The sequence below is a fragment of the Rhincodon typus genome, chromosome 4, assembly GCF_021869965.1.
Source record: "Rhincodon typus isolate 14 chromosome 4, sRhiTyp1.1, whole genome shotgun sequence".
NCBI lineage: Eukaryota > Metazoa > Chordata > Chondrichthyes > Orectolobiformes > Rhincodontidae > Rhincodon > Rhincodon typus.
In genome coordinates, this window is record NC_063335.1 from 28,683,159 (window position 1) to 28,696,073 (window position 12,915).

Sequence of the window (12,915 nt, forward strand, 5' to 3'; positions counted from 1 at the left end):
CAAGAATGGAAGTTGGTAGAACTTCACAAAGCTGAACAACACACTTGAAGTGATAAGAAAACAGACAGGAGGGAGATATACAGTCACAGTGATAACATCACTTCACAGAACACAAAAGTGTGGTATAGCCCAGTTTATTGATAAGGGAATATTTTGTAGATGGCAGGATAGTCATTGACAAGGGAATGTAAAAACTTTGTAAAACATTATAAATTATTATGCTGACTGTGTTTCCAGGAGACAACTTGATGGACTTTGTGCAAAATATGTCTCCGACATATGTTTGAATATAGTCTGTAATAATTGTGCCCAAGACACAAGGTAATTTTTAAACTACCACAACAGTCATCGATGTCTGATCAAGATGAGATTCCCAAGGTATGGAAAATGGCCCACCTTTTCCAGGATCTTGATGTTAATCGATGTGGGATTTTGCTGTGGGAATTGGTTGGAAGAGGACTTTCATTTCCAGGTGTTTATTGAAAGACCAATTTTCTCAAATTCCTCTGTTCGAGTTGACTGTGGCCTGGGGTTCAGTTTCTGAATCAACACACACACCAGCATCATCTGTATAGTGGAGCTCAGTAATTGATATTTGAGTGATCCTGGTTTTGGATTGATGGTGATGTGAGTGGAGCAGTTTGCTGACAATTTGATGATTCTGTAAATTGTGAGATGCAGAAACTCAATGAGATTGTACAATGTTCAGCACCTTTTGAAGCAGTCGGAGTCTATATGCAGCAAGATCAGTGCAACATTCTGGTTTGGGACAATAAGTGGCAAGTAACATTCATGCTATACAAATGCAATGTGAAGACACCTCCAATAAGTAACAATATAACCACCACCCCTTAGCATTCAAGAGCATTATGATTGTTCAGACACCATTATCTACGCTTGAAAGTTACCAATGACCTGAAACTAAACTGAACTGGCTATATGAATACAGTGGTTACAGGAACATTTCAGGGGCTAGGGATTAAGCAGTAAGTAACTCAACATCTGACTCCTCAAAGCCTTGCCACCATCTACAGAGAATGAGTCAGGAGTGTGATGGAATACTCCCCATTTTCCCAATGAGCGCAGCTCCAACAACACTCAAGGCTTAATACCATCCAGGAGAAAGTACCATACCCACCACCTTCAACATTTACTCTTTCCACTAGCAACACACTGTGACAACAATGTTTCATATCTACAAGAAGGACTGCAGCAACTCACAAAAGCTTTTTCAACAACACTTTCTAAACCTGTAACCGTGACTATCTAGAAGGACAAAGGCATCAGATACATGGAAACACTGACAAATACCTCTCTTAAGCCACTCGTCATCCTGACTTGGAAATATATCATTGTTCCGCTATTGTTACTGAATCAAAATCCAGCACTGTGAGTATAGCCACTCCATACTGAGGGCAGCTGTTTAGGAAGGTGGCTCGCCACTACCTTTTCAAGGGCAATTATGGATTGGCAATATATGCTGGCACAGCTGGTTACAGCCATTCCTTAGAAAGAACCATTTTCTCAGCAGTTTTTGTCAGTGGCTGTTTGTCAGAACCTTCTGTTCTCAGGGACATGGTGAGAACTCAGGTCCCAAATCTATGTCACCCAGAACAGGAACACTGCTGGCATTATTGTGAACCAGCAAGTCAACTGACCCCTCTCCAGGTTGGAATATCCCACTGATGTTTGCAGCAACTAGGTTAGGAATCAGAAGGTATCAACGAACAGTGGACCTCCATCTCTGCAATGCATCCAGGAGAGGAAGAAAGATGGATGCTCATCCATCTTTATATATACAAATTAGCACTATTGTTGCAGACTTTTTGAGTTCTTTGATCAATCTATGACCACTCTGTACTCATACACTGAATATGTAATTTCAACAGCTGAGGCCACTACATGCTTCCACTGGGCCAGGATTAAGTTTGCAGTCCGAATGTATTTGAACATTTGGTTTCTGACTAGAACATGTCATGGAACAGGAATTGATCATTCTGTTAGACCGTGACCAATCTGTATCTCAACTCTATTGATAGTTTTTCCCTGTGTTTCTTGTTGCTGTACCGAGCACAACTCATCAATTGCAATATTGAAAATTTCAGCTGACCTTAACGTTTTGCAGCTGAAGAGTTTGAGGTTTCTGCTAGATTGTCATGTATTCTCATCTGCCTAAAAGTATCAATGGGTTAAATTGAAAACAGGCAGCTTTGAAATTCTAATGTAAGTCTCTCTCCTGAAGAAAGCTTTCATGCCACAATGTGGATTTTCAGTTGTGGGTGAGATCATATTATGCAGTGTCTGACAACAATTTGTCATTTGACATTGTGTAAAGAATGGAACATTGTGTCGTCTTTTGTCTTACAAATACATGTTTAACATTCAATTTGGCCTATTTATAGTTGCTAATTGTCAAATATTTGAGAATAATGCATCAGATTTAAGACTGACTTTTGAACCTCAGCTTGTAAATGTGTTCTGCACACAGTGGCTCAGTGGTTTTGATTCCTGCCTTGAGTGACTGGTCTGTGTGGAGTTTGCACATTCTTCCCATATCTGCGTGGGTTTCCTCCGAGTGCTCTGGTTTCCTCCCACAGTCCAAAGATGTGCAGGTTAGGTGGATTGGCCATACTAAATTGTCTATTGTATCCAGAGATGTGTAGGTTAGGTGGGTTAGCCATGGGAAATGCAAGGTAAGAGAGTGGGTGTGTCTGGATGATGCTCTTCACAGCTTCTACACTGTGGGGATTCTATGATATTCAATGCATATTATGAAACTACACTGTTTGAATCTACAGATGGGGAACTACACGGCAGGATCAAGTGTCTGTTTAAAGAATTTTTCATATCCTCCCCTTCTTAAACATTGTTGTATAAAATCTAACGGATTATTTTGAGATCTATATTTTAAACTTTTTTTTTTCAGATTCAAAACTGGATGCACCAGATGAATCAATCACATTCTCAGCTCCTTTATCTTTTCTCCATCGGAAAATCCTTTGAAGGACGACCTCTCCTAGTTCTTCAGGTAGCTTACACAGCTTGTTGAACATCGCAATACCTGAGTCATCGGTCAAATATTTTTGAGTGTTCACTCTAATTTTTATTTCAGCTTGGCAAGAGATCAAAACATTTAAAGAAAGCTGTATGGATGGACTGTGGCATTCACGCAAGAGAGTGGATTGGTCCAGCATTTTGTCAATGGTTTGTCAAGGAAGTAAGTATTCAAACATAACCATTTGGCTACATTTTCTCTTTGCAATGTTGAGTTGATTTGGAATATTTAGTTTTATTTAATGAGTCGATGGAGCGGCAAGACTGTTATTATTGCAACAACAACTTTTGGTATAATCATCCATGAAGTAACTGCACAGGGAGAAACAAACTTACTTGATATTTTTATTTTGCACTCATGAGATGTGAACTTCACTGTCTGGGCCAGCATTTATTCCCCATCCCTAATTGCCCAGAGGGCAGTTAAGAGTCAACCACAATGCTATGGGTCTGGAGTCACATATAGGCCAGGCTGGGTAAGGATGGCAGTTTTATTCCCTAAACGGAATGAGTGAACCAGATGGGTTTTTCCAACAATCAACAATGGTCATCATTAGATTCTTAAATGCAGATTTTTATTGAATTCAGATTCCACCACCTGCCGTGGCAGGATTTGAATCTGAGTGCCCAGATCATTACCTGGGTCTCTGAATTAATGACCTAATAATAAAGCCACTTGGCCATCACCTCCCCAATTTTATGACAAGAACCTTTTCTTCCTGCTGCAGCATGGTCTTGTTTTGGAAGAAGATAGAAAAGATTAAAGTTAACAGCGAAATGGACTGGAGAAACTTAAGGAAGTAAGGTCTGACCAATCTCCAGGCTCTCGTATCCTATACCCTAGGACTCTAAAAGGGATAACTACAGAAATAGAGTTGATGCTTTGGCTATGATTTTCCAAAGTTCTGTGGATACCAGAATGGTTCCAGCATGTTGGAAGTTGGTAAATGTGACAGTGTTATTCAAAAGGTAGGGGAGTGAAAATTGGTAACTACAGTTAGCTTGGCACCAGTTATCAGGCAAGCACTGGAGTCTAATATTCAGGAAATATTAGCAATGCACTTATGAAATCACAGTATGATCAGGTAAAGTTAACATATTTATACAATATGAAAATTGTGTTTGACAAATTTATTAGACTATAGATACAGGGGCAGGTGTAGGCTATTCAGCCCATTGGGTCTGTTCTGCCATTCAACAAGAATTTTGGTGATCTGATCATTCTCATCTCCGCTTTCCTGCCTTTTCCCCATTACTCTTAATTCCATTACTGATTAAAAGTCTAACTCAGCCTTGAATGTACTTAATGATCCAGCCTCCACAGCCCTCTGTGGTAAAGAATTCCACACATTCACTCTGCTCTGAGGGAGGAAAATCCTCCTCATCTCTGTCTTACTCTCTAGTCCTTGACTCGTCTATAAGGGGAAACAAACTTTCAGCATTTACCTGCCAAGCCCCCTAAGAATCTTATATGTGTCAAAAAGGTCAAGAGGACACACGTACACAGAGGAGGACGTAAACCTAAATACTAGACAAGCAAAAGCCCTTACACATACATAGAGAAAGAGAGTGCAAGATTAGACACGGAGAGACTGAGATAGAATTACTGACCAGAAACTAGACCAAGGGACCCTAACTATCGAGTTAAGGAGATCCAGAAATAGAAGGACACATACACTTTAGTCCCAGTCCATCAAGTCTCCCCTTTGATAAAGATCAAAAGCTTTCTCCCTCACACCATCCACACCCTCATTGCCCCTTACACTGATTTTTGATTTGATTTATTATTGTCACATGTACCTAGGTACAGTGAAAAGTTTTGTTTTGCATGCAGTACAGGCAGATCATCATAGAATAGAAGCCCTACAGTGTGGAAACAGGCCATTTGACCCAACAAATCCACACCAACTCTCTGGAAAGCATTCCACCCAGATGCGAATGCAATCCCCCACCCTATTCCTAAAACCCTGTGTTTCCCCATGGCTAATCCACCCAGTCTACACATCCCTGGACACTATGGGCAATTTAATATGGCCAATCCACCTAACCTGCACATCTTTGGACTGTGGGAGGAAACCAATGCAGACACAGGGAGAACGTGCAAACTCCACACAGTCACCTGAGGCTGGAATTGAACCTGGGTCCCAAGCCCTGTGAGGTAGCAGTGCTAACCTCTGAGCTACCGTGCAACCCAAACCAAATCATAGCATGCAAAGTTCATAGGGTGATAGAACAGGGTGAGAAATACAATGTCATGGCTGCAGAGAAGGTGCACAGAAAGCAAGCTCAGCATTAGATTTGAAATTTGAGAAATTATTATGGACAGCCTCTCTATGAACATGGATAGAAAGTAACTACAAGCCTGTAGAGGGTCAGGAGACCAATGGTGTTCCACAGCCACCGGAAAGTGGGGATATCATGCAGATATGTGAGGAACTCATTGTCCAATTCTTCCAATGAGTTACAGATTTAAACACAAATATTTGTTCATACGAGAGTCCTGCCATCCCAGGAATAAGTCTGGCAAGCCTTTGTTTCACTCACTCCATGGTAATAATACCTTCTCTGAGATAGGGAGACCAAAGCTACATACAATATTCCAGGCATGGGCTAACCAAGCTCCTCTACAATTGAAACACTATACTCGTTCACAAAACCACACACCAAAGTCCTGCTCCCCCTGTTTGACTGGTCCTGTCCAGTTTAAGTATCAGAATGCCAATACAGTGAATATGTTACCTTCTGGAGCCCATTGAGGAGCACCTTACCTTCTGCGTTTCAGTACAAACAAGGCCAAAGGGCATCATGGCCATGTTTAGTGACTTCTGTGGACTTTGATTTAGCCACTTTTGTCAAAAGTTTGGATCTTCAACTAAATCCCTGTGAAAGTAAATTACTCCCTATCTCATAATTTTAAATATACCCTTCATTAATCCAACCAAATGGTACAATATTCCCCTTCACCTGATCAAAAATTTAATGACTTAAACAATTCATATTTATTTCCTTTTTCTTTCCCCTGGAAGTAGTCCTGACATCCATATTTTCCAGCCCTAGCAATTTTTTCTCTGATAAAGCTATGATAAACATGTTCTGTTGCTACAATATCATTTCAGTAATGGAGCATACCAAGTGATGTACACAACTCTATAACTGTGGCATAGCTTACATTTTTAATCAAATGCATCATTGGTTTGTTATTCTCACATTTCATTTTATAAAACCCAACATATTACTTTTTTAACAATTTGTGTGCATTCACAGTTTGAAGGAATTATGTATCTGTACACACTTAGGTGTCCAAAGGAAAGTGTGACCGTCTCCTGTCTTCTGCCTCATACCCCTTCTAACTCTGTTACCCTACCCATCTCCCACCAAACCTCATGGCCTACTGTTCATGCTACTGCATGCAACATCTTTTTTTCAATGATTCTCACCAGACCCATCCCCTAAACTACTAAACCTTCCTGCCTCTGCACTCTCTACTCATTCACTCTGAACAGTTAACACTACCCTTGACTGTGGAAGGAGCAATCCCTAACTCTGTTGTTTCCTGACTGACTTCCCAGTAATTCCCAGACTGGTTGAACCGAAACTGCAGGACTGACCAATCCTTTCGACTGAGATTGGTTGATGACCTTTACTGACCTTGATAGTCCTCCCAGAATGACCATAGTCTCCCTGGACTGGACTATGGATTTCTCCCCTTAGACTTGCAGGCATAGCCATTTGGTTGACACACATGTAATGTCGTTGCTGCATGAACTGCTGGCATAAGCTCTAGATGTGACATTGACATAGCATGGTGGCATACATGAAGGAGAGGTGACGACCTAGTGGTCTTATTGTTAGACCATTATTCCAAAGACCCAGGTAATCTTCTGGGGACCTGGGTTCGAATCCCAGTACGGCAGATGATGGAGTTAAAATTCAATATTAAAAAATCATCTGGAATTAAGAGGCTAATTGTAACCATGAAACAGTGTTGACTGTCTCAATCACTAAAGTCCTTTAGAGAAGGAAACTCTCTTGTCCTTACCTGGTCTGATCTACATGTGACTCCAGACCCACAGGAATGTGGTTGATTCTCATCTGCCCTCTGGGCAATGCTGACTATGCCAGCCACACCCACATCCTATGCATAAAAGAAAGTATCTGACCGCTTCACTGTTCACTGAATGACACTGAGGAAGCAAGCTAAGAGTCCTGAGAGCCCTGGCAATTTGTTCCAGTGCATGTGATGTGGTCCTACCCCTTTGTGCAATGTGGCCTGGTAGCAGTATTTCAATGTAAAGCGCTGGTCAGCTGCAAAGTGCAGGACTGAAGAGCTGAACTAGATTAGAATTTATTCGAAGGTGTCTTGTGAAGATGTGGTCCGGCTAGCGCTTTGCTGATGCCAAGCTCCAGGGACAGAGGTTGCAGGTGGTCGCTGCCTGTTGAGCATGCCCTGAGGTGTTGGGGAATAATACTCAGGAGGGAGATACAGAGAAGATGCTGGTGAACTGCAGGTTGCTGCACCAACTTTCATGTCAGGAATTGGTCCATCAATACCTCATGCTTACACACCTTGAATTGCATCTTCAACCTGTCTACCTATCCCTACCTTCTGGTGCTATATTTGAGTCCTCATCACTTCAACCCCATTTTTCTCCCTGTCTAGGCAGAATTTTGTGGAGGTCTCAGGAATGGAAAGCAAGGTGGGCAAAGGAACTGAATTGTTCAAGAAGACAGAATTCAGAATTTTATTTATTCATGGAATGTGGGCATCAATGACTAAGTCAGGCCATCCCTAATTGCGCAGAGGGCAGTTAAGATAAACCCACATTGCTGTGGGTCTGGAGTGACACGTAGGTAAGGATGGCAGTTTCCTTCCCTAAAGGACATTAGTGAGCCAGAATGGCAGCACTGTGGTTCAGTGGGTGGCACAGTTCAGTGGGCAGCAAGTTGTCTCTGTGGTTAGCACTGCTGCTTCACAGTGCCAGGGACCCAGGTTCAATTTCACCCTCAAGCAACTGTCTGTGTGGAGTTTGCACGTTCTCTCCGTATCTCTGTAGGTTTTGTCTGGGTGCTCCGGTTTCTTCTCACAGTCCAAACAGGTTAGGTGGATTTGCCATGTTAAATTGCACATTGTGTGCAGGTAAGGTGGATTAACCATAGGAAATGCAGCGTTACAAGGAAAGGATAGGGGGTTGGTTCTGGGTGGGATGCTCTTCAGAGGGTCAGTGTGGATTTGAGGGGCTGAATGGCCTGCTTCCACACTGTAGGGATTCTATGATTCTAGGTGGGATTTTACAACAATCAGCACTCACTCCCCTTTGCTATCCTCATTTAAGGAGTTTAACATCAAAGTGATTTTGTTTAAATTCATGATTCAAAATACTTTTGGGGTAAAAAAATTTTGGTTCAGTGAAATCAACAATGTAGGCCTAAACTATGTTCAAGATAACACCAGTTTATTTTAGAAAACCCTGGCATATTACTTGATAATATTGAAAATTGCCTAACGATGTCCTGACTGCAAAAAAACAAGCCCATCCATCCCAACTAGGGACCACTCTTTGGTCTACTCTCAGTTATCAGAAAATAATGGAAGGTATTGTCCATAATTTTGACAAGGGATAATAACCTGCTCATTAATACTCAATGTGGGTTGCACAATAGACACTTCGCTGCAAACCTTCTGACAGCCTTGGTCCAAACATACATCGAAGAGTCAAATTCAAGAGATGTGTTGCGAGTGGCTGCCTTTGGCATTCAGATAGCATTAGAGCAGGTGTGACACCAATAAGCTTTAAAACTGAATTCAAACATCTACATATGGGTTGAAATGGATCAATTTTTACACAGTCCTTCAGAACTCTAGTTCACAAAATTATTAAATATGAAGCATCTTCACAATGCAGCATTCAGGTTTGGGTTGATAAGAGGCAAGTAACTATTGTGTCACACAAGGGTCAAGGCAATAGCCATCTCCAATAAGAGAGAATCTAAGCTTCTTCAATTACATCGAATCCCCGACTAACAAAATCCTCAATGTTACCATTAGCCAGAAACTAGTGGACCAACCATATGGATGTCTTATTTACAACAGCAGGTCATAGGCTGGGAATTCTGAATAATTCATCACCTAATTCCTCAAAGCCTGCCCATCATCTACAGAAACTAAAACAAAAGTTGCCGTAAAAGCTCAGCAGGTCTGGCAGCACCTGTGAAGAGAAATCAGAGCTAACATTTCGGGGCCAGTGATCCTTCCTCAGAACTAATGGTAGTTAGAAAAATGTTGGGTTATTTGCAGAAGGTAGGGTGGTAGGAAGGGGTAAGGAGTAAACAATAGGTGGGGTTAGAGACCAAAGAGAGAGAAGAACAGTTGGACAGACAAAGAAGTAGATAATGATCTGGCTAGGAGGGTGAATAGCTGTTAATGGAGACTGTTAGTGGCTAACAATAGGTAGTGTGTAATGGCAGGCTATGTGATAATAAGGCCTGGTGTGTGGTTTGGGGGCTAGGAAATGGCAGAGTTCAGGCCCTAAAATTATTGAACTCCGTATTGAGTCTGGAGGGCTGCAGAGTCCCCAAACGGAAAATGAAGTGTTGTTCTTCCAGTTTGCGCTGAGCTTCACTGGAACAGTGCAGCAAGCCAGAGACAGAGATGTCAGCCATCTACAGAGCTCAATTCAATAGTGCAGTAAAATACTGTCCACTTGACGAGATGGGTGCAGCTCCAATAACATGCTAGAAGCTCAACACCATCCAGGTCAAATCAATCTGCTTGATTGGCACCCCATTGATCTACCACCTTCAACATTCACCCCCTTCACCACTAATGTATTGTGGAAGTCTGTACCACAGACAAGATGTACAGCAGTTACTAAGCAGACCACTAAGGGTCCTCAAACAGCACCAACTAAACCCACAACCTCTAACGTCTTGAAAGACAAGGGCACCAGATGCATTGGAATATCCCCACGACCAAGTACCCCTGCAAGCCACACACTATCCTGACTTAGAACTATATTGCCATTCCTTTATCATCACTCAGTCCAAATCCAGTAAATCCCTTCCAAATATCAAATTAGGGTAAGGAAAGGAGAAGTCAGTCAGATGCTCTCTTTATACGTTGTTATATATTGTCTCATGGGTGTCATTAATTAGAATACTTATACTTTCAAACTGACGTAATTAGAGACTACTGGTTTCAAAATTTAACTTGTGCTAATTTTTAAAAAATGATCTTGACTTCAAAGCAAAATAAATCCCACAAACCTTTAGGCCAACATTGAACCTATCAGGTCAAGCTGAGCAGAATTCTTAGGCCATTCAACTAATGTTCCCCAAGCATAATTAAAGTTTTCTGATTTTATTGATAGAAATTATTTAATTATGCTGATGTTATAGATTGGTTGTCTCAAACCTGACTGATAAGCCTGCAGTCTATCCACAAGAATTAATTAGCTGAGTATGGTTTCCCAAAAGTGCTACTATACAGTTGAATGATATAAAAAAAATGTAGCTCTAAATCCAAAATAGCCATACGCAAAGCAGATCTTTCTGTGATCATTTTTATAAACATGCTCATCATTTACAGTGTACATGTACAGTTGAAGCATTCAAGAGGGCATTGGATGATCATTTGGAGAGGAAATATTTTGCTACGGTATGGGTAGAAAGCAACACTGGATGATGATGGTGACTGTTGAAGAGCTGGCACTGGCGCTGTGGGTGGAATGGCCTGATTATGCACCATAACAATTCTGTGATTCTGAGTTACAACATACATTAGATTTTAGGAAAAGCATTGGAGTAGATTAATTTATGTTTCTCATCTGTCTAAGGCTTTGCAAACGTACCATAGTGATCCTTCAATGCGACGACTTCTGAAACAAATGTATTTCTACATCATGCCTGTGTTCAATGTAGATGGATACCATTATAGCTGGACAACTGTAAGTGAATCATGTTTAAAGCAAAGGCCAATTCTAATTCTAGATTTTGTTTCTGAACTTTTTAAGTAAAAAGCTTGAACTCATGCAGATCTATAGCTTAATTTATTAACAAAAGAGTTTGAAGAAAAGGGAATCTTTTATTTTTAATCATATATAACAAAAATCAAGCAGTGAAGGAAGTATAACATGATGACATTCCTCTATATAGTCCACTGACCTATTGTTTTATCTGTCATTACAATAAAGTTGGAGAAGTTCTTCAGAAAATTCAACTCTTATTGTATTTTGAAACATGAACAATTTTTGCATCATGTTTAGGATCGTTTCTGGAGAAAGACACGTTCCAACAGTACCAACTTCAATTGCCACGGAGTTGATGCCAATCGTAATTGGAAGGTCAAATGGTCTGGTAAGTTCAAATGTGGGCTACCATTCATCTAACTTCTGTCTTTTTAATAAAAGTTTTGAGAAAAGAATTGTACTATTTGGTATGACATACTAATTCGGGCAGGTGTAGATCATTGGTCTATTTGATCTACTTGCACATTTCCCACAGAATATCCAGATCTTTTTGTTTAGGGATTATATGTGCTAAAAGTAAGGTCACCATAGTCCTATTGCACCATGTGGCTGCTCTGTCATTAGAGAAAGAGAGATGACTGGTGGTGACCTGACCTGGGGGTCACAACACCTCAAGCAAGGGAAGAGGTTGAGAAAGTGAGTCCTTCACGGTAGCCTCAGGAGTGGGAATGAACTCACAGTGTTGGCATCACTCTGCATTGCAAACCAGCTACCCAGCCAACTAAACTAACTGACCCTCCCAGGGATTATATAAGAAAGACAACACAGAAACTGACCATTTGACCCAAACTGTCCCAAGCCCATGTTTATGTTCCACTTGAACTCCTCCCATCTTTCATCATCTCTGTCATTAATGCTGCCTGTTCCTTCTCCTTCATTCACTTGTCTACTTTCCCTTTAAATGCATCCATATTGTTAGCTTCAATTATTCACAAGTTCCAAAATCTTACAACAACTTGGAAAAATAAGTTTCTTGTGTGTCTCCACTTGGATTTCTTGCTGACAGTCTCTAGTTATGCTCTTCCCCACATAAAGAAACATTTTCTCTGTGAATCGTTTAAAATGTTAAATGTCTGTTTTTGCTAGGTCCTTTCGTTATGTCAGCAACACAATAATTTTTCTGCCAATACTTTTATTTCACTATGAATGTGGATGACACTATGATAATGATCAATTAAAAATTATTTTTTGTATGTGATGTTGATTGAGGTATAAATGTTGGACAGGACACTGGAGATATCTCCACAGTTCTTCTCGAAATAAAGCCACGGGCTCTTTTACATACAATACATTAATACAATACAAAACAATATAAACAGCACAGGAACAGGCCCTTTGGTCCACCAAGCCTGTGCCAATTCCTACGTCTTATTTAGACCTGCTACTTATTGCCCACATGCAGTAATTATCCCTCTATTTGCCTCCCATTCATGTGTCGAACAAGATATGCCTTAAACATTGCTAATGTGACTGCTTCCACTACCTGCACTGGCAATATGTTCCAGGCACCCACCACCCTCTGTATGAAAAACTTTTCCTGCATTTCTCCCTCAAACTTTCCCCCTCTCACCTTGAACTTGTGCCCTCCTGTGGGTGACCTTGCCACCCTGGGAAAAAGCCTCTGACTATCCACCCTAACTATGCCTCTCAGAATTTTGTAGACCTCTATCAGGTCACCCCTCTGCCTTTGTCTTTCCAGTGAAAACAATCCCAGTTTATCCAACCTGTCCTCTTAATGAAAACCCTCCACACAACATCCTACTGGAACAGAGATACCACAGTGTGGAGCTGGAGGAACACAGCAGGACAGGCAGCATCAGAGGAGCAGGAAAGTTAA

The 12,915-nt window shown here is 41.1% G+C and overlaps 1 protein-coding gene across 1 annotated transcript in view; it reads left to right on the forward strand.

Annotated features, from left to right (window-relative positions):
* Window positions 1–12,915, forward strand: part of cpa6 (carboxypeptidase A6) — a 157,021-nt gene that overhangs the window by 36,109 nt on the left and 107,997 nt on the right. The window contains exons 5-8 of the mRNA XM_020522354.2: window positions 2,927–3,028; window positions 3,113–3,217; window positions 10,887–10,997; window positions 11,316–11,406. Of these exons, the coding sequence (XP_020377943.2) occupies window positions 2,927–3,028; window positions 3,113–3,217; window positions 10,887–10,997; window positions 11,316–11,406 (409 nt within the window). The remainder of the gene's footprint in view (window positions 1–2,926; window positions 3,029–3,112; window positions 3,218–10,886; window positions 10,998–11,315; window positions 11,407–12,915) is intronic.